The 23,573-nt window shown below is 36.3% G+C and overlaps 1 protein-coding gene across 2 annotated transcripts in view; it reads right to left on the bottom strand.

Moving 5' to 3' along the window:
- The window catches only part of LRRK2 (leucine rich repeat kinase 2), a 137,426-nt gene that overhangs the window by 49,622 nt on the left and 64,231 nt on the right, over nucleotides 1–23,573 (bottom strand). For both annotated transcript variants that reach the window (XM_069491825.1, XM_069491824.1), the window contains exons 24-32: nucleotides 22,315–22,565; nucleotides 21,885–22,033; nucleotides 18,878–18,971; nucleotides 17,404–17,590; nucleotides 16,107–16,288; nucleotides 13,748–13,977; nucleotides 13,194–13,321; nucleotides 11,723–11,941; nucleotides 90–291 (exon numbers count right to left, since the gene is read on the bottom strand). In XM_069491825.1, the coding sequence (XP_069347926.1) occupies nucleotides 90–291; nucleotides 11,723–11,941; nucleotides 13,194–13,321; nucleotides 13,748–13,977; nucleotides 16,107–16,288; nucleotides 17,404–17,590; nucleotides 18,878–18,971; nucleotides 21,885–22,033; nucleotides 22,315–22,565 (1,642 nt within the window). The remainder of the gene's footprint in view (nucleotides 1–89; nucleotides 292–11,722; nucleotides 11,942–13,193; nucleotides 13,322–13,747; nucleotides 13,978–16,106; nucleotides 16,289–17,403; nucleotides 17,591–18,877; nucleotides 18,972–21,884; nucleotides 22,034–22,314; nucleotides 22,566–23,573) is intronic.

The following is a 23,573-nucleotide window of genomic DNA, read 5'->3' as shown; positions in this document are numbered from 1 at the left end:
ATGTAAATTCTATACTAGATTCAGAAACACTGTTACAAATTACTACATCTGAGCTTTGAAAAAAATGTGAAACAAACAAACCCTCAAACCTGATTCATTTAGGAAGTGAACTGCATGTGGAAGCTCATTTTCATCCAACTGCAGCTGATTTTCTCTCACCAGTTGTAATAATCGTTTCCGGTCAATTACAGGAAATTCAATTGGCACATTTTTACGCTCTGATAAAATGATTTTCTCAAGTTCTACATAGCAGTCTGGAATCAGCTGCCCAACAACAGGCTGATCTCGGATCTATGAAATTACAAATGACAAGGTGTAAAAATCTATTTTATTCACACGTTTGTCAGGTGGTTGGTAAATTCAGTGCCAGTAGTTTCTACAGAAACGAGTATATTATTCAAAGCATATTTTTCATTAAAATCAAAATGTGATGTAAAGCTATTCAAATTGTAAGGCATAAAGAAGATGAAACTAAAACAAGAAAATTACAGACACAGAGACCAATTTGGAAAGAACTATCAAATAACATAGTATGGAAATATTTATCTAGCTATCCAGAAATTCCATGGCAAAAAAACCAGATTAATCACTAACAACAAATTAAGGTAGTTTTTCATTTTCTAAGAAATTAAACTTAATATGCAACAGACATGTTAGCATAAGAAATCAGTAAATATTACAAGAGCTTTTGCACATAATTTATTAGGTAAAAAATACGCCCCAAGGTAAAACGTTAAATTTTGTGCTTATTTGCAAAATGTTATATAGGTGGAATATACATATCAATAGTGAAACCCGGAAGCATAAAATCTTATCACCCAAGCTATGCTCTCAAGGTTTATAGAATTTTAAACTTGGGAAAATGAGAAATCATTTAAACACCAATGATTCCGACATGAGAGGATAACAATTGATCTGCTATACTTTGAATACTAATCATTGTCTACTAATTGAGAAATATATAAAATAAGATTTTAAAAAGAATGACCTTAAAATTATAGTTTCTATAATAAAAATACGTTCCAATCCTTTTTTAAAAAATATAATTTTAAATAGAAATGCAACTCAACAATAGTGACCAGAATGCCTCCAAGAACCACCAGGTGGCAAACTCTCCCTATTTCTGGACTCATGAAAATTACGTATTCTTTTTACCTGACAATACCAATCAGAATTTCTACTTAAATTCTTCAACTTATTACAAATAGAAATTCAGCACATACAAATAAAAATGTAACTTGCTCTTTTTCTACTTGTAACTAGAACCTTAAGGATCCTGATTTATAGCAGACATAACAGTTACTTCCATATTTACCTGCAAATGATTCCCACAAAGATGGTTTTCATGTACCCCTTACCCCAGAAAATTAGATATAATTCCACTAACCTCCACTTTGCATATTCTCTTTTTTCATTATTTATAAATTAAGATGAAATAGAACTTCAGATTGAAGTTTATGTTTTAATTCAAGGAGGAAAGCCTACCTATAGAATTAAGCAAGGTTCTCGCAGAAAGCAAATCAAGTAGAAAGGGCATGAGTTTTATAGGGATAGGTCACAGGACCAGCAAAGGAGGTCTGCTCTGCTAATGGGCTGGACAAGATTGAAGAGGGTATTGTTGGCATTGAACTCTGCTTCTCTTTTTAGCTTGATTATCAGTTCACCAACAGGCTACGCCAAAAGCCAAACTTACTTTAAAGAGTCTGCATAGACACACGCTAATAAGGGCGAGACAGGAAAAGATTAGAAGATGAGAGATGAGCCGAGATCAAAGGAAAAGATAAAAAATAAATGAGAGGACAAAATAATGATCTCTAATAGATTAAAAGCTGCTGTGTGAATACAGGTTGAAGCACCTCAGGGAAGAAAGAACATTCAAGCTCTGGCAGGCTCACTGGTCCTGGGTCATCTGAAAGAGTCACTGTTCTACAAAGCAATCAAATGAGTTTTCAAATGAGTATGTCAGAATGATACATCTGTTAGCAATATATACTTTTCTTTAAATAATACTGGCATTTCCCAAAGCATTTGTTTTACTTCCTATATAGAGCTGTCTTCAAAGTAGTTCATTTATAGTGCTGAAAGACAACTGGTCCAAATGATTGCTAGTGATTATCTTTATTTTTAAAAAGCAGGGTTAATCCAGCTTAATGAACCAACCGCCTTATCTATAGATTTTGTTTCAATTAAATTCAGACTTTTCAAAACAAACTCATCCTCTAATGAGTTTTTTTTAAAGATATGACATATGGGCTAGATGTTAACGGGAATCAAAGATGGCGGAGTGGTGGTGACGGCCTGAATCTGCGCTCCCGGGAAGGAAGGCATCGATCCGGACCTGCCACAACGCTAGAGGACCGCTCCCACACAGGAACAGCGGTGTGAATCCACGGAGAATCAGCGTGGGACAAACAGAGCGAGTGAGGTCTGAGGTGAATGAAAATTGGGAACGCGGGACAGACACTAGCCAGCAGAGCGCGGGTCGGATACACCCGCCCCCAGCCGGGGCGGGTGCAGCCTCTCGGGAAAGCGGCTAGCCCTCCGCTCCCAATTGAACAGAGCCCTGACCCAGGCCAGCGCAGAATCACTGAGGGATACGTGGCGCATTGGAGACAGGAGGCTTTTTTGCGAAATTACCTTAGAACCTGGGGGATCCCAGCTGAGACAGCGCTTGGCGAGGAGGGACGGATCTGCCCCAGGGCGGAAAAACACAAAAGACTCCCGGACAGCAAATAGCGTCGTACCCCGTGCTGCCTTTTTCGGCAGTTCTCTAGCCGGTCACCCCCGGTGCGTGTCCTTGCTCGCCAGCCCCCGGGCAGTGGCCGTCTCTGCCTGCCGGGGAGCCGGTCCCCTCCAGCCCCGGAGCTCGGCAGGCGCCATCTTGAAAGCGAGGGCAAAACCGCTCGGGAGCCAAAAAGTGCCCAGCGGCTCTTTCTGCCCGTGCTGCCTTTTTCGGCGGTTCTCCAGCCGGTGACCCCCCGGTGCGCGTCCTTGCTCGCCAGCCCCTGGGCAGTGGCGGTCTCCGCCTGCCGGGGAGCCGGTCTCCTCCAGCCCCGGAGCTCTGCAGGCGCCATCTTGAAAGCGAGGGCGAAACTGCTCGGGAGCCATAAAGTGCCGAGCGGCTCTCTCTGCCCGGCGCCCTCCGCTAGTCTCTAAACCAACGCCAGGAGTGCGGGATATGCCGGGGCCGCGCTCGGGGTGAAGGGGCAGAGCTGCGCTAAGGCAAAAAAAGAAAAAACAAAAAACACGAACAAGAAGAATAGGCTCGCCGAACTGTATATTTTATTCTTGGTAAATTTCTTCTGGGTTTTGTTTGTTTGTGTTTGTGTTTGTTTTTGTTTTTTTTTGGCTTTGTTTTTTTTTTTTTTTTTTTCCTTTTCTTTTCTTTTTCTTTTTTTTTCTGGCGGCTCACGAGCCGGACAGCCTCGGCGGGCACCTTTGCCCTCTGGGCCTCTGGCTGCCGCGCCTTTTTGAGCGTGGAGGTTGGATCCCCACCACCCTCGGAGCTGTGCGGGCGCGCAGACGCCATCGTGAAATCCACTGCGAAACCGCCGGGGACCCAGCCGGGCGGGCGTGAAGGGGCGGAGCTGTGCTAAGGCGTAAAACAAACAAACAAAAAAACATTGAGTTGCTGAATTATATACTTCAGATTTGTGTATCTTTCTGCCTTGCGGTGTGGTGAGGTGCTATGTAGTTTGTTTTTGTTCATTTTTGTTGGCGTTTTTGGTGTTTTTTGGTTTGGCTTTTTGCGTTTCTTTTCTTTTTTTTTTTTTTCTTTTTCTTTTTTTTTCTTTTTTTTTTTTTCTTTTTCTTCTTTTTTCTTTTCTCTTTCGTTTTCTCCTCTTTCTTTTCTTTCTTTCCTTTTCTTTTTTCTTTTTCTTTTTTTTTTTTTCTTTTTTTCTTCTCTTTCTCCTCTCTTTTCGCCTTCTAACTGGGGACCCACGGTGAGCTTCGGAACGGGCCAGGTCCCTGGCTCTGGTACATACCGGATCCTGAGCAGTCACCCCCAGGGCCAGAGATCTGTGGGCACGCAATCGCCATTCCAGGGCCCACAGCCAAGTCACTGCGGAGCAATAGAGTACCAAAAGGCTCCATGGACGGCCCTCTCCCCTGGTCCACGGACCTTATATAGGATCCCTGCCCAAGTGTAAACACTGAATACTTCCCCAGAAGCGAGAGTGTGGAACCTGATCCCTGGGGACATTGAGCCAAGGACAGACTTTTGCCCGTGGGAACTACAGCAACTGGGGCGCTGAGCAAGCGAGGTCACCGTCCTCTCCCCATAGCTAGTATCTTGCCTGCAGATAGAGTCAGAAACCTCCCCTATAGAGGAAGAACCAAAGGGAAACAAACAAACAAACAACGAGAATTTCGGTCTACTATTAGTGTGGACCCTGCCTGCCTTCTGAAAGACCACAACACAGTGTCCTAACTCACCAAAGCGGTCTTGGATCACTCCAATCCTCTAGGATTGGACCCATCGGAAGCAGTCCCCCAACGGAAACAGAAAAATCTCTAAACAATACACAACAGTCTCCCCCTCTTGCCAAAAGAAGCAACATACCTAGACGGTTTCACAGCCTAAGAATAGAGCACAAAGAGTCCTGTTAACCAGACCAAATCTATAAGTAAAGATCCAACGATAAATCTAGATGGGAAGGGCCCAGCGAAAAAACACAGAGAGCACAAAGAATCAAATGGAAAGCTCATCCCCAAAGAGAAATACCAGCTCCCAACCATTTGACACAAACCAGACTCAAAACACCAACATGTCACAGGAAGAATTCCAATTATGGATTATAAACAAGCTGAATAATATACAAGAATCAATGGATAAACAACACAAGGAAAACACACAAAAAATACAGGATTTGGAGGAAAAATTCACTAAAGAAATTGAAATATTGAAGAAAAACCAAACTGAACTCCTAGAAGTGAAGAATTCACTCAGAGAGCTACAAAACACTGTGGAAAGTCTCAAGAGCAGGATAGATCAAACAGAGGAAAGAATCTCAGAAATTGAAGATAACTCCTTCCAACTAAATAAGTCAGTCACAGAGATAGATCAAAAAAGTAAGAGAAATGATCTGAGTCTTCAAGAAATGTGGGATTATGTGAAGAAACCTAACTTGAGAGTTATTGGCATTCCTGAGGGTGAAGAAGATAATAAGCAAGGGTTGGACAAGCTATTTGAAGACATAATCGAGGAAAATTTTCCAGGCCTTGCCAATACTCTAGACATACAGATTCAAGAAGCTCAAAGGACCCCTGGGAGATTCATAGCAAATAGGAAAACACCACGCCACGTAGTCATCAGGCTGACCAAAATATCCACTAAAGAGTCCCTTCTCCGAGCTGTAAGGAGAAAGAAACAAGTAACTTACAAAGGAAAACCCATCAGAATTACGCCAGATTTCTCAGCTGAAACCTTACAAGCAAGAAGAGGTTGGGGCCCCATTTTCACGCTTCTGAAACAGAATAATGCCCAGCCTAGAATCTTGTACCCAGCTAAGCTAAGTTTTCTATACGAAGGAGAAATCAAGACATTCTCAGATAAACAAAGGTTGAGGGAATTCACCAAGACAAGACCAGCCCTCCAAGAAGTACTCAAAAGAGAACTACACACGGATCAGCACAAGAAAGATCCACGAATGTAAAACTACTCAAGAGCTAAAGATCAAATTCCAGATACCACAATGGCCCAGGAGAGAAAACATCACAATGAAGTTCTACCCAACAAGCTGAACAAAAAACTGTCTCACTTATCACTTTTCTCAATAAATGTGAATGGCTTGAACTCCCCACTCAAGAGACATAGACTGGCCCAATGGATAAAAAAACACAATCCAAGTATCTGCTGTCTTCAAGAAACCCACCTAACGAGCAAAGATGCATTTAGACTGAAAATAAAAGGATGGAAATCGATATTTCAAGCAAATGGTAACCAAAAGAAAGCTGGTGTGGCAATCTTAATTTCCAATAACTTAGCTTTCAAACCAACAAAAATAATAAAAGACAAAGATGGCTACTACATACTGATTAAAGGCACAACTCATCAAGAAGCCATGACTATACTCAATATATATGCACCCAACCTAGGTGCACCTAGATTCATAAAGCAAACCCTACTAGATCTCAACCAAATGATAGATAACAATACTGTAATAGCTGGAGACTTTAACACCCCACTGACAGTACAGGACAGATCCTCTAAACAGAAAATAAACAAAGACATAATGGACCTAAATAGAATGCTAGAACAAATGGGCATGGCTGACATCTATAGGACATTCTACCCAAAGTCCACAGAATATACATTCTTCTCATCAGCTCACGGGACATTCTCTAAGATTGACCATGTCCTAGGACATAAATCATGTCTTCAAAAATTCAAAAAAATAGAAATTATACCATGCATCTTCTCAGATCACAGCGGAATAAAAGTAACAATGATCACAAATAGAAACCCTCACTCTTACTCAAAGTCATGGAAGCTAAATAACCTTCTCCTGAATAATTATTCTATAAAAGAAGAAATCAAGATGGAAATCAAAAATTTCTTTGAATTAAATGACAATGGAGATACAACTTATCAAAATCTATGGGATGCAGCTAAAGCAGTCCTGAGAGGAAAATTCATATCCATAAATGCCTATATCAAAAAGACAGAAAACATGCAAATAGACAACCTAACGAATAGACTCAAAGAGCTGGACAAAGAAGAACAGAACGATCCCAAACCCAGCAGAAGGCGAGAAATTACTAAGATCAAATCAGAATTAAACGAAAAGGACAACAAAGAAACTATAAGGGAAATTAATAAAACAAAAAGTTGGTTCTTTGAAAAGATAAACAAAATAGACACACCTCTGGCTAGACTAACCAAGAGCACAAAAGTAAAATCTCTAATAACCTCTATTAGGAACATGAAAGGAGAAATCACAACCGATGCTACAGAGATACAAGATATCATCTATGAATTCTACAAAAATCTTTATGCACACAAACTGGAGAACGTGGAGGAAATGGACAAATTTTTAGAAACACATAGTCTTCCCAGGCTCAACCAGGAAGAAATAGAGTACCTGAACAGACCAATATCAAGAACTGAAATCGAAACAGCAATAAAAAACCTTCCCAAAAAGAAAAGCCCTGGTCCAGATGGGTTCACACCTGAATTTTACCATACATACAAAGAAGAACTGGTGCCCATCCTACATAAACTATTCTCCAATATTGAGAAGGATGGAGTTCTCCCCAACACGTTCTACCAAGCCAATATAACATTGATACCAAAACCTGGAAAGGACACAACAAAAATAGAGAACTACAGACCAATTTCCCTCATGAATATAGATGCAAAAATTTTCAATAAAATACTACCAAATCGAATCCAAGTACTTATCAAAAAAATAATCCACCACGACCAAGTGGGCTTCATCCCCGAGATGCAGGGGTGGTTCAACATACGTAAATCTATAAATGTAATTCACCACATAAATAGAAGCAAAAACAAAAACCATATGATACTCTCATTAGATACAGAAAAAGCATTTGACAAAATTCAACACCCTTTTATGATAAAAACGCTTAACAAAATAGGCATTGATGGAACCTACCTAAAAATGATACAAGCCATATATGACAAACCCACAGCCAACATCATACTGAATGGGGAAAAACTGAAAGCACTCCCACTTAGAACTGGAACCAGACAGGGCTGCCCATTGTCTCCATTACTTTTCAACATAGTATTGGAAGTCCTTGCGAGAGCTATCAGGCAAGAGAGCAGAATCAAGGGAGTCCAAATAGGGAAGGAAGAGATCAAACTCTCACTTTTTGCTGAGGATATGATGTTATATCTGGAAAACCCCCAGGATTCAACCAAGAGACTCCTGGAATTGATTAACGAATACAGCAAAGTCTCAGGCTACAAAATTAATATACACAAATCAGAGGCATTTATATATGCCAATAACAGTCAATCGGAAAACCAAATTAAAGACTCAATACCCTTCAAAATAGCAACAAAGAAAATAAAATATCTAGGTATATATCTAACTAAAGAGGTAAAGGACCTCTATAAGGAAAACTATGAAACACTGAGAAAAGAAATAGCAGAACTTGCAAATAGATGGAAAAATATACCATGCTCGTGGATCGGAAGAATCAACATTGTTAAAATGTCTATACTACCCAAAGTGATCTACAGATTCAACGCAATCCCTATTAAATTACCAACATCATTCTTTACAGACATAGAGAAAATAATTATACACTTTGTATGGAATCAAAGAAGACCCCGTATAGCAAAAGCAATTTTAAGCAACAAAAACAAAATGGGAGGTATTAATTTGCCAGACCTCAAACTATACTACAAGGCTGTGGTTCTTAAAACAGCCTGGTATTGGCACAAGTGCAGGGACACAGACCAGTGGAACACAACAGAAAATCCAAATATAGAACCATCCTCATATAGTCACCTAATTTTTGACAAAGTGGGAAAGAATATACTCTGGGGACAAGAATCCCTATTCAACAAATCGTGCTGGGAGAATTGGTTAGCCACTTGTAGAAGACTAAAACAGGACCCACAGCTTTCACCTCTCACAAAAATCAAATCACGGTGGATAACAGACTTAAACCTTAGGCGTGATACAATCAGAATTCTAGAAGAAAATGTAGGAAAGACTCTTACAGACATTGGCCTAGGCAAAGAATTTATGAAGAAGACCCCCAAGGCAATCACAGCAGCAACAAAAATAAATGAATGGGACCTGATTAAATTAAAAAGCTTCTGCACAGCCAAAGAAACAGTCCAGAGAATAAACAGACCACCTACAGAATGGGAAAAAATTTTTGCATACTACACATCAGATAAAGGACTGATAACAAGAATCTATTTAGAACTCAGGAAAATCAGCAAGAAAAAATCAAGCAACCCTATCAAAAAGTGGGCAAAGGACATGAATAGAAATTTTTCAAAAGAAGATATAAAAATGGCTAACAAACATATGAAAAAGTGTTCAACATCTCTAATCATCAGGGAAATGCAAATCAAAACCACAATGAGGTATCACTTAACCCCAGTGAGAATGGCCTTTATCAAAAAAACCCAAAACAACACATGTTGGCGTGGGTGTGGAGAGACAGGAACACTAATACACTGCTGGTGGGACTGCAAACTAGTGCAACCCCTGTGGAAAGCATTATGGAGGTATCTTAAACAGATTCAAGTGGACCTGCCATTTGACCCAGCAATCCCATTACTGGGCATATACCCAAAGGAAAAAAGGTCATTCTGTAACAAAGGCACATGTACCCAAATGTTTATAGCAGCACAATTCACGATAGCAAAGATGTGGAAACAACCCAAATGCCCATCAATACATGATTGGATTAGTAAACTGTGGTATATGTATACTATGGAATATTACTCAGCTATAAGGAATGATGAAGATACGACATCTCTATGGTTCTCCTGGAGAGAGTTGGAACCCATTATATTAAGTGAAGTATCCCAAGAATGGAAAAACAAGCATCACATGTACTCACCAGAAAATTGGTTTCCCTGATCATCACCTAAATACAAATCTGGGAACGACACCAATTGGACATCAGACTGAGGTGGGGGGTGGGGGAGGGGATGGGGGTATGCCTACACAATGAGTGCATTGCGCACCGTTTGGGGAGCGGTAACACTTGAAGGTGCTGACTCGGGAAAGGGGGGGTGGGGAAAAAAGTATGAAACTATTGTTTTTAACTTGCACTGTTCACTTAATAATTTATCATGAATATTTCCCATATTAAAAAAAAAAAAAAAGACAAGTAGCAGATGCAAAATAGATATTATATTAAAGGACAATTATCTCAAGTTTTTAGTCTCATTTCTACCCTGATAGAGAAGTGATTTCATATGCAGAAAGAATGCCATTTTCTTCATACTCAGCTTTGTTGTGGTGGGCTATATGTGCTAAGGCAAGGACTCATTTTTCTCAGATACAACCGAGAACACCAAGTGCAGAGTTTGTAAATCTGTTGCTCATGTTCTCATTTTATGAACTTAGTTATCATTAAGTAAACTTAGACATAACTGATCTTCTCTCTATTTCTATAAATATATAGTATAAAATTTATCATCAGTTATTATACCTTGGCAATTAGGATGAATGTACATTGCTTTATCTCAAATAAAATTTTAAAGGCAAAAAAAAAAAAAAAGGAATGTGCTACACATCAATAAAAGAATCGACCCTCCGGTTGCAGTTTATAAAAAAAAAAAAAAAAAAGATATGACATATGCTTTGACAGCAATGACAAAAAGAAAAACTATTAAAATATTCTAAGTAACAACAAAAGTTCTTGAAGAAAACTACCTGGATAAAGAGATTCATTGGATGAATAAATTTTATATATATGGGTTTTTTTTTTAAGTCATGTTACTCTCTAATCATAGGTCCCATAAGAGAGTAGGAAAATCTGCAAATAAATATGTCATTCTTCTTACATAAAATGCCACTATCAATCCACCATCAAAAAACCTTTCAGTAACTGTAACAAATGTGTATTGAAAGATACAAACATAAAATTCTCTCCCTGGGCACCACAAAGACCATCACATTTATAAATGGCTCATTAGGTTTAGGATAGAAGCATCATTTGTAGAAATGGAACAGAGCGAAGCTAACTGGCCAAGATGGAGTGATAACCAAGGTGACTATATAATTTATCATCCAAATTGGAATGCTTTTGTGAATGTAGTGGGATACCATTAATAATTATGGTAGGGCTGCCCAGGCCAAATAAGACTCTAGTTATAAGCCACAATCTTGATCATTAGTGCTAATGAGCTAAATTAATAGGGACTAAGTGAAATTCACCATCATGTTTGTCATATTGAACTATCCAGGGTGTTTTTCTGTACAGTTTACACCATGCTCCCTGCAGAAACCAGGGAAGATTTCTTTCTCCTGTATGTATTTAAAAAAAAAAAAAAAAAAAAAAAAGGTGTGTTCTCCATAATAATTGATTTATTTGTGTTTTATGAACATTGACCTTACCAGAAGAGAACTTTGAAAATTTTAAACATAAGTCCTAAAATGAAAAGCCCAGTTTGTGTAAACTAAGTAATTATGTAGACATTGCTGAAAACCAAATGAGTGGTCTTGTTGACTACAAGAAAGCATGTCTCACAATATTGGGAGGAAAAAACTGGAATGGGAATCACAGCAACAAGAGACATGAAGGAGTGGCACAGAAGATCCAGATGTGCATAAAATAAGAACTCCAAAAGAAAGAAGCAGATGGAAAAACAGTCAAAGAATAGAAGAATGGTGACCCCAAGACCTCAATATTCACCTTTCCCCTTTTGACTGCATCACCACTACAGGAAGTTGGGAGACAAAGGGCATCAAAAGCATTGTCTCATATTCTCTCAGAAACATTTTCTCAATGTCCCAGAAACATTCTCTTACTTCCTCTCAGGATCCTCTAATTATTTTTTATTCCCATTGCTACGAATTAGTAATGAGTTATGGCATAAATAGGTAATTTTAACATTGAAAGTACTGTAATAATGCTAACAGCTATGAAAAAAAAAACCCACAATTTTGAGACAGTTACTCTCTTCTCGAGACTTCTGACATTTCTAAATAGTTGCATAACATGAGACTTAATAAATTACATTAATCGACTGGCCTACTGTAGACATGAACCATGTTACCTTGAAATTGAGGCTCTCGTTTATGATGGTTTTCCGAAGTTTTGCCAAAGCATCAGATTCCTCAGTGGCGTTCACAAAGTGGTAATCTCGTATCGCAGGGAACCCTCGCTTATTTAAAAGCTCCTTGTTGATTTTACTTATGCAGGCTTTGCGCTGCTTGTCATCAGAAACATCCAAATGTGTGCCAACAAGAATCACAGGGGAAGAAGAGGCACGAGCCTGTAGGGAAAGATGTAAAATAATCTTGTGTTTGCTTTAAATGGGGACTGCTGATATTCCTGTTGATAGTTGCTTTCCATGACATTCACTTGAGCAGAAATGAGAAAATAAAAGACTTCAGAAGAAGAAAATAACAATTGTCTTTCCTTCCCTAAACCTAAGAAAAAATACAACCTTAAGAAATTTTGAAAAGTCATTCTTAGACTCCTGGTTAATCCAATTCTTACCACTTTTCAGGTGGCCTATATAAAGTAGCAGCATAAAACATAAGAAAAGTAGGTTTTCTTTTCTTATGTTCACACATTAAAATGGGTTATTCACTAAGTGTGCTTTCAAATAAAACAAGCATTTCATAAACCCTTAAATTATATCAAAGTAATATAATAGGGTTTATACTTTCTCTTCCTTATCCATGAATTTAATCTCCTGAATTCATTTTAAAGTCATTCATTTTGGCATCTACAATGAAGGAAAAAAAGCCACTACAGCAAGTATTACTGCCACTGTAATATTTGCTCATGTTGGCTAACTCTAATAAAGTCAAAAAAAGAAAAGCTCAAAAAAAAATCACTCAAATTATAAAACAAGCTTGCATGTAACCCAAATGTCCTGTTTGCCCAAACACCCTGACAAAAGCCTGTTTAAGGACTTAACTCACAGAAGAGTTCACTGGAGCATCACTGAAGGGGCATGCACTCTTGCTTTAGTCTCAATTCTAAAAAGCCACAGTATTTGAAACAATGGCTGACAGCATGATGGCAAAGGAAATCGTAGAAAAATGACAAAAAGTAGATACCAGACGTAAGAGCATAATAACCTGAAGGAACTCATACTAAACGGCCACTGAAGACATAGCTTGTGATGTACAGACTGGTTTTCTTTAGTACAGTTTATTTTAAATTAGAGAAATGTATATTTCATTTAAGAAATAATGTAATCAAAAATAGTCAACATATATATTTTCAAGTTTTATAGCATAAAATGTTTCAGGTGCTAATAGTAATCACCAACAGGGAATACACCATTTTCATGTCAAGACTTAATTACTTTGAAAATTTCCCAACTCAAAATTTTAGTGTTTTTAATTTTCTTTTAAGAAACTATCTGAAGAGACTATTTGAAGCAATGATATTCCCAAACTAAATTACCTTACACACACACACACACACACACACACGCACAAAAAAAACAAACAACAACAAAAAAAAACCCTAGAATTATTTTCTGTTTCCAAATGATTAGAAAAGATCACCTTGATATTGAAGAGCCAAGGCTTCATGGCATCAACTTCAGCCTGTCCTTTGCTGAGGTCATAGACAGCAAGGTACAATGCTCGTTGGGTCATAAAATGGGGATGAGTACTATAGAATTCCTCACGACCTAAATAAAGATTGGAGACTTGGTTTTAATCTTCTGGACAACAGGCAAGAATTCTTTCTTAAAATAATTTGTGGGGTTGGGGTAATACTATTAATTATTCAGTGTACTAAGAAAACAATCAGCAGACAATGCTTAGAGAGCTATCCTAGGTTTTTTACTAGGGATTGACAACTTTTAGCCTCTGTATCAGCTACCAACCAAGTACTTAGCTTCACTCAGCTGGCATCGAATTGTTCCTAACATTTCCCTCCATGTACTTCTCCATTCTTGTGGCCAGGGTAAATTAGAATTTGAATAGCTTTGGCATAATTCTACACAATCTACCAACTCTTCAGGTATTGGAACAGAAAACTCAGTTTTTGAATCCCTGCTCTAAATATTAATAAAAGGTAAAAGTGAATTTAAAAATCCTAGAGAAATAAATACCTGCAAAATCCCACACATTTAGAATGAGGTCTTTCTTCTTTTTGCCTCTTATTGGGATAGGCCAGTCTTTCACATCTATGCCAACTGTGGGACTTTGCATTCCAAGATCTGATTTTTTGGTTTTCATTAATTGCTGCAGTAAAGTGGTTTTACCACTCCCAGTATTTCCCACAATCATAAGTTTCATTCGGTTATAAGGCACAGCCTTTTTTAACCTCTGTTGAAGAAACCTGGTGTTTGAAAGATAAAAATAAAATAATCAAGTGTTTAACAATACACTTGAGATTCAGGTGACTTCTTCTTATGCATCAAATACTTTAAAATATCAGATTGTGCTAAAATATAACGTACAAAAGAATTCATAGCTCTTATAACTAATAATGTACATGACTTTCAATGCATATATTTTGTTAGTGATTTTAGTGCAGTTGACAATGTTTGGTAGCATTACCAAATATAATGACATGTTACACTATCACCAGAAATAATCAAAATGCCAACAAAAGTTTGTAATACTAACAGAATGCAATATATGTGCGTGTGTATGTGAATTTCTTTAAATAGTACAAATAAAACGCTAAAAATAATACAGTATACAATTTTACAAAGTCCATATGACATAGAACCAAAGTAGGTATATATGTATACTGAATGCTTGATAATGAAGTCATATTGGTTATATTATATATGTGTGTGTACATTTATATTAATATACTATATACATGATATATAGATATATATTCATATAGTATATATAGTATATAAAGATAATAAGATCAGATTGGTTACATTATAAATACATATAAACTATTACACTATAAGCAGATGTTAATATGTTAGTATTCTTGATAATGTAAAAATAATTGAAACTAATTAGAAGTGCTGTAGGTGGTTAAACAAAACCACCTTCAAAATAATAGTAGCTTTTAAATGTTATCAAAAATACGATGGATACAGAAAGATATAAACTATGCCTAACTGTTATCACAGTTTAAAATTAGAGAAACAAACTATATCACAATGGAATTTTAGGGAATATTGGCTGACCCATTCCTAGAACTAATAGGAATCTGAACAACATTCCTGATGATATAACCAAAGGCACCATTATTTTTCTTGATTGATTTATTAAGAATTCACTGCTCTTCAAAAAAAGTCCTTCTTAAATAAGCAAACGATGCCTACAATTCCTAAACCGCTCCAGGTCTTCTGTCTTTTCAAAAAATATTAAGCTACATTTTAAAATATTTAATTATATGCTGGCTTGATAATATAGCATAATATATTGCAACCTAGTTCAATTAAATATTTAGTAAGAATTGAACCAATTTTTATTAGTATATGAACATCTCTTCCAGTTTCAAGAGGGAAAAATCACAGGAAGTAATTACATAGAATGAGGAGTAGTCATGTTTAACACAGAAGGTAACAAATTATTTTATTTCCTTTCAAATTAAGTCAAGCTCAGGAATTCAGAAAACCAAATCCTTCCTCATTAAACGAGACAAAAAGTTAAATGTACGAGTAAATTTTAAGAGAATTTGGGCAGATGACAATGCATAAGTATAAATCACTAGCAATGCAACAATTATTAATTGTGTGCCAGGCTCTGTTAGGTGCCAAGAATCAACTAGTGAGTGAGCACAGCCATGGTCCCTGCCTTGGTGGATGTCGTAGGCAAGTCAAGGTCACATTGAGAGGTGATAATTGAGCTGAGTGCCTGCAAGGTAAATAGAGTATCTTTGTGGAAAAGGGAGTAAAAGATTTTATTAGTAGGTAATAATAAGACTAACATGGTGAAAGGGATCAAAAGATGTTATAAAATCCATTACCAAAGATATTTGAAGTTCTTAAAACGTAAAGACCAAAAACAGTGATATCTGAGATTTGCTGGTTTCAAAATGACCAAGGTGAGTAGATTATTTATACTCATAGGCAAAATCAAACTTAGTAATTTCATGATGTCAGTAACTATAATGCTTTAAGATATAGTAGGCATATGTTAACTATTTGCTATATGAAATTCAGCATAAGTTATTATACCCTTCTATATTCCTTTAGACTGTTTAATTGGTAACAAGACATCAAACAACAATACAATTTCCTTTTAAAGTCCAATTTCTGCTGAAAAGAGTGGTAAGAAGGAGAAGCCATTCTCCCAAAATTAATTTGGGTAAGAGGAATGAAAAACCTATGCAGTGGTACCATAGAAACACATTCATTAAATGAAACACCTAGGATATTAATGTTAAATAGTACTATTCATATGTTCCCAAAATTGTTACTATATATCCATCAAAGTTACAGAGGAAATCTGAAACAAATTTAATAAAAACAAACGGAAATATAATGATCTAACCTTATGATGTCTTTGGCTTTACATCCTACATGTTTAAAATCAAAATTAAGATGCAGTTCATCCAAAGGAAGATCCCATATTTTGCTTAATTTTCCCATTTCATTGGGAAAGGATCTCAGTTCCAAGTTGTAACTAACATCGAGAGACGTCAGATTTTCAAGACAGCCAATCTCAGGAGGAATCTTAATGAAATAAAAAAGGGCAAAACCTGTTGGTGGGAAGGAAGAAATGTGTGCTGCCACGAAACAGAATGATGGTAGGAAACAGGAAATGCTCACGGATTCCGTCAGCAACTTGCACAACCTTGCAACAGCATTCTAAAACTTTCCAACGGCTTCTCCTAAGTTTTCAGTATGTGTTTAAAAATGTAAAAAACATACATATAAAGAACTTAACCCCAATCTATGTCACTCATTGATAATCTTTAAAAATGCAATATCCCTCAGTAAAATACTGCATCTCCTCACAACACTGAAAGTAATTTACAATTATCTATTATCTGTGGCCTCATTCTGTTACCTCACACTGCCTATAATTCTTCAGTAAAACCAAGAAGATGCAGTCACTACAAACTTGTATGCAAATTAGTGTTCTGAAAAGACAACTAAATGTTTATACTTTAGGGGGCATCCTAATTAGAGTGATTTTTTTTTTTCTGTTCCAAATTTTTAGGCAATATACATTACATTTTTAATAGGAAACATTCATTTGATGGCAAAAATCAGGTACCAAAAATATTCACAGTTTTTCTGAACCTCACAGTATCAGATACTTAATTCTTTTGGAGTTTTATAGGCAATAGCTTTGAACTTGGCAAAGTTATTTTCTGAGACAAATGGATAATCAATTTCAGATTTAAAACAGAGAGAATGGAGCAAAGCAAAGACGGCTGCCCCATAAGAGTGAAGGGCAGCATGGAGGGGGAATGCAGAAAATTAAGAATGTAGGAAAGACAGCTGAAAAACAAGTGATACAGTACACGAACAACTTGAGAAATACATAGTATCTGAGAGTTTGTTAACACACCTGACAGAGATTTAGTGACACAATGACAGCAAGCATTACATACAATCATAATTAAATATATTTATTCATATAATTCTTCAAAAATATAACACAAAAGTGATTTTTTAAGGAAATTAAGTTATGTTACTATACCCACTTACCATAGGGTAGGCTTACATCTTATTTAAAAAGCAAGATAAAATAACAGATTCAGATTTTTAAATAATTTCTGATAATGCAAATTATGAAGCATATTTTAAAATTGGCAAGAATTTTAACGATGACTTCTCACCTCTTTCAGATTATTATGAGAAAGATGTAGTTTCTCTACTCTAGACCATGCACATGCTTTTTCACTCAAGTCCAAGACGCTGATCTGATTATAGCTAAATAAGAGTTCCCTTAAGTTCAAAGATTTCCAGTGTGCAGGACCTGGCAGATATTGAATATCATTGTTGCTCATATCTAAAGACCGCAAGCTAAAAGAACACAATGTCAAGATGAAATCAAATGAGTATTTACAAAATGCATGAAATACCATTGCAAGTAATTTTCTCCCCAGTGAGAATAAGACATAACCTTAAAACTAACATTGTTGACGTATGAATATGCATATGAGTTGAGAGTCTCAACTTGAACCCTCAGTGATTAAGAACCATGTCTCTGGGCAAGTTATTCCATCTCCTATAAAGTGGGGGTGACAGTAGCTATCTTACAGCACTATTACAAAGATTAAAAAGACAATCCACTGTAGAGCAGTTAGAACAGTGTTTGACACATTCTAAAGCTAGATTTAAGTTAGCTATTATGTTTGTCTGACACCTTCTGTGGCTAAATTATAAGTTAAGTATTATCTGCCTATATATGTATATATTTATACATATATACTTATGAATTTGGTTTATAATGTACAACACAGTTAGAATAGTATTTAAGGCCAGGCATGGTGGCTCACACCTATAGGTGTCCCAGCATTTGGGAAGGCCAAGGTGGGAGGATCATTTGAGACCAGGAGTTTGAGACCAGCTAGGGCAACATAGCAAGACTCTGTCTCTACAAAAAATAAGAAAAATTAGCTGGGCGTGGTGGCAAGCACCTGTAGTCCCAGCTACTCAGGAGGCTAAGGTGGGAGGATCTCTTGAGCCCAGGAATTCAAGGCAGAGCTAGGATTACATCACTGCACTCTAGCCTGGGCAACAGAGTGAGAACCTGCCTCTAAAAAATAAAAATAAAAAAAGAATAGTATTTAAGATGACAACACACCCAAAATCTAACTGATGCCTGAATCTGTAGTTAACAGGAAGCTTTTGTTTTTCATGAAATCAACAAACAAACAAACAAAAAACCCAAAACCTGGAACTACATAAATCATCTTAACTTTCACCAAAAATTTCACTCAAATATAACTTAAGCATAATTTCAAAGCTAATAGTATTTTGGCAACATATCAAACTCTGAGAGCAACTGAAATTTTAAAATTACAGTGATAGCCAATGGTATCTCATTTGATTATACTAATGCAGCAATTAATTAAATAATCTTACATTGTTTCTATACAATAGCCCACAAAATTAATATAAAAGTTTAAAATCAAAATAATGAGTTAGATTTTTGTCTAGTGAAAAATCAAACATTTATATGTATAGAAACATTAAGCTGAATAGGTTTAGAAATCAATTTCTTTTATATGCCCAAGTTGAAACCATGTTTCTAAAGGTTCTATTCCCGCTCATGAGGTTTTAAAATTAAGATAACAATAAACTTACTGTGGAAGATTTAAAATTGCTTCTGGAATACATGTGAATTTGTTCTGAGATAATTTTAGGTTTGTCATGGAAGAAGGCAACAAAGGCATAGCAGCTAAAAGAAAATAAAAATGAGATAAACATTTTAATCACTTTACCCAGATTTAACGAGCTTTCCATTAAATTCAACAATAAGAACACCTACCAGTGATGTATCACTTAATTTAATTTCATTCTCACACTGACAATTTTTTAAAAGTCTACTTTTTAAAATAAGGTAATATCCTTAATATTACCACTAAACCATAAAACATTATGCCATACTTATCAGAATCTTAATATGAAAGCCAAATAATTATCTAAATATAAATTTACCCAACATTTGTACATTTTAAATTGTGTATGATGTTATTATATGACATTTGGATTAATTCAAATTATTACTCTCACTATAACAAAACACTTTTGAACACTTTACTAATATACAATATACTATAAGGATACAAATTCTTTATGGTACTATCTCATAAAGAGTGTTCTATGGAATAACAATGGATGTTAATAAAAATATTCTTTGATCATATGATCTGAGATTGAGAAATACTAGGTAAAATAAAGTAAAATATCTCAGAGTTCTCAATGTTCTGGTATATTTTATGAATTTTCAAAAGGGAAATACAGTATGAGGTGCCTCCAAGGAATGAAATTCTGTGGAACACAACTGGCAAACTGAGCAATCCATACAGCCTGTTTTCTCATCTATAAAATAGTGTAGGTAGACCCAATGAACTCTGAGATTCTTTAGAAATCTACAAATCTATGGTTCTGTGAAAGTGGCTTGAGAAATTATTTCTTAGCATTTTCAGGGTCAAAAATATGAGTTATGCTTCGTCTAGAAAATCTTCAAGGGTCAAAATGTTCCAGGACACTGCTAGAAGCTGTCTCCCTGAGAAGCAGAAAGATACACATTAGACCTCACCACTTGAGAATTAACAGTCTTGAGGTTCAGCTGCTGTATGGAAAACATTCATAAGACCAAAGAACTAAAACTTGATTTCACATAGGATGATTTTTCATGGTTAGTGGTCCTGCTCAAATGTCACCTCCATGGGACATCTTCTCAAATACAAGACCACTTCTCAAAGCATTAAGGTTGGGTAGTGCAAAGTAAATGGATTTTTGAACTGAGGTTTATCCACACTTTCACAACCAGTTAATTAATTGCATGCCCCTGAACATGTCACACAAAAATCTTAGTGCTTCAATTTCCTCAATTAGGCAAAGGTCATACATGTTCTACCCTATAGCATTTTTGTGAGATTCAGCTGAGATAACAATTGACCATAAACAAGCCTCACAGTCCTTTTGGATGTTCTTCTTTCCAGAGCCAACTTAAATATCATAGGCATGGAAATGTTTCCCCAACCTCACAGTCTGACCCGATCCCCTTGAGGTACCCTCACAGCATCCTGAAACTTTTCCACAGCTTTTAGCACAATATACAATTACATTTGTGCCATCATTATTTCATGTCTGTCTGTCTTCTGAACTTAATTACAAGTTCCTTAAGGGCAGAGACTGGGTCTGCTTTGCTCACTAGTAAGTGAATCACTTTATCTCCAGTTTCAGGCTCATGGTAAAAACGTGGGTTAATATTCAGGAAGGTAGGAAAAGGGAGGGAGGGAAAAAGGAGAAAAATACTATGCAAATTCACATGGCTTTTATCATTATTAATTTCTGAAAGTTCTGAAAAGTTAAAATCTTTTAAATAAGTAGTCAGATTGTATTCTTCTATTAAACAGTATTAAAAATTATTTTACTGAGTCAGGTATAGAATTATCACATGGGTGGCAAAATATGTGTGGTCTCTATTAGGGAAATGAAATATGGGGAGTCCCTGTATATTGCTATAAAAGTATTTTGTCCGTTAATACTGAAATATTCAGATAGGCTACAAATGAACAAAATTCCCTGTATTATCTCACATGCTAAGAGAACTTAGGGGTATTCCTATTCCAGAACTTTCAATATGATGAAAGTGATGATCATCTTGTACATTATTGTAGTATCTTGCGAAAAGCAAGAGATAAATGGATACACATTAACTTTACTAATTTGAAAACTGTTAAATGATTAATTTTATTTCTAAAAACAATAGCAATAATAGTAATTGCACTTATAATACAAAAAAAAAAAATTGTTGAAGAAACCTCAGCATAATAAGCAGTATTCCAGCATAAAGATGCTTCACCCAGCTCAGACAGCCATGTGCATTTTTGCTGTAATAAAATAAAAGGAACCATGGTATAGGTAGACCAGGTAACTGTCATTTTAGTCTATGACAATAACAATCTGCTAACTTTTTTTAAAATTATAAACTATTTTTAGGGCAGCTTTAGGTTTATAAAAAATTGAACAGAAAGTACAGAGGGTCCCCATGCCCCTTCTCCCCTCACTGTCACCTCCCCTTACACAGTTTCCCCCGTTATTATCAACTTGTATTAGTTTGGCACATTTGTTACAATTGATGAGCCAACATTGTCACCCAAAATCATAGGTTACCTTAGGGTTCATTCTTTATGTGGCACATTCTGTGGGTTTTGACAAAGGTCTGATGACATGTATTCACCATCATAGTATCATACAGAGTAGTTTCATTGCCCTAAAAATCCTCTGTGCTCTGCCTATTCATCTGTGCACCCCCAACCCCTGGCAACCACTGATCTTTTTACTGTCCCCACAGTTTTGCCTTTTCCAGAACGTCGTATTGTCGGGATCAAATGGTATGCAGCCTTTTCAGGTTGGCTTCTTTCACTTAACAATACGCATTTAAGTTTCCCCCATGTCTTTTCATGGTTTGACAGCTCATTTCTTTTTATTGCCAACCTGCTAACTTCATTTTTGAAACTCCAGCATACTATTTAAACTAAAACACCATTTTCAAATCCCCACCTAAAATGATCATATACAACTCGTCTTACACTACTTAAAAGGCCTCGTAAGGAGGTTACCCACACAGCACACTTACCTAGCAAATTCATTCTGGCACTGAAAATCTCCACTTTAGGACAAGCCTCAAGAAAGTTCTCTGATAGGGCTGAAATGTGGTTTTTACTAAGGTTTAAAATCTTCAGTTCCTTCAGGCTCAAGGGGAAACATATCTCTGATATTTTATTTCTAGTCATGAGAGACAAAAAAAATGATGATATTGCATAAACTCATATGTTTTAAAGAAAAAAAAAATCCCAAATAATTTGCTTTCAAAGAATAGCATCAAAGATGATTTATTAATTTTAGGATTAGTTGTGAAAATTTAAGTCAATTGACAGACATAATGTTAATTGCCTCAGTCTTATTATATTTTTGTTTAAAACTCATTGTCATAGAAACGGTAGCACCTTTTATCAACCTCAACATATTTAGGCAACCCCTTTTGTCTTTAATGAATCCTTTCTTACCCTTCTAAAACGAGCTGTTCCAGTTTCTCTACCACATCAGCGAGGTTCTCAGGAACAGAAGACAGCTGGTTATACGACAGGTTAAACTGTTTCAGTGTCGGACATTTCACCGCAGGATCTAAAACCACTGAGGGTCCAATGTCATTTCGAGAGACATCAAGATTGGCAATACAATTCATTTTCAACAGGTAAGAGGGAAATGATGTAAATTTATTACTATGCAAGTCCAAATGTGTCAAACACTTCAGAGTCTGAAAAGACAATATTTTAAAATTCTAAAATGAACAATCTAAGAAATATAAAGTCTAGCTAATATTTCTGCCTTCCATATCTCTGGTAACTAGAACCATCAAGAATTTTTTTTGAAAATTGGAAACACAATCCACAACAGAATTTCAGTATACTGACTAGTCCAACCATCTCTGCTACAGCATGAGTAAAATTAGGAAAAATACAACAGGTAGGCTGTCAAAACCAGGTTCACAAAAATAAGGTTTAGAGTTTAATTCAAATTTTTTGTAAATTATTTCTGCAAAATGGAAGGAAAATAGGCCTCAACAAATATTTGAATTAATAATTTAGTGACAAGCAGCACAAGATAATCCTGGGACTATACTGCTAAATACTATCTTTTAGAAATTGTTTCACATTTTAATATAGATAAGATTTAATCGTAAGAGTAGTCACACATAATACATGTTTCATTTTAGAGCCTCTTCTTTTTTTTTTTTTTTTTTTGAAACAGGGTGTCACTCTGTTGCCCAGGCTAGAGTGCAGTGGCATCATCTAGCTCACTGAAACCTCAAACTGTTGGGCTCATGCAATCCTCCTGCCTCAGCCTCCTGAGTAGCTGGGACTACAGGCACGTGCCACCACAGCTGGATAATTTTCAGTCTTGCTATGTTGTTCAGGCCGGTCTTGAACTCCTGGCCTCAAGTGATCCTCCTACATCAACCTCCCAGAGTTCTAGGATTATAGGCATGAGCCACTGTGTTTGGCCAGAATCTTCTCTTTTTTGTGGAACTTTTTGTTTCAAACCTCTATCTTCTATTTTTAAGCAATTTCTAATTTTACAATGATAATAGCAAACCTCCATCTACATATCATGTCAATTTTTAAAATCCTTGGTATGCATTACTGTCCAAGGGCTAAAATAACAAAAACAATCACTTTTCTATCCTCCTCTTCATCAATATATTTATCCTCACAAGGAATTTTAAAGAGTTTGATGTGATTATAGAGGCTTTTTAATGACTCTT

The sequence above is a fragment of the Eulemur rufifrons genome, chromosome 16 (assembly GCF_041146395.1).
Source record: "Eulemur rufifrons isolate Redbay chromosome 16, OSU_ERuf_1, whole genome shotgun sequence".
Lineage (NCBI taxonomy): Eukaryota > Metazoa > Chordata > Mammalia > Primates > Lemuridae > Eulemur > Eulemur rufifrons.
This window is presented reverse-complemented; position numbering and strand designations above follow the sequence as displayed.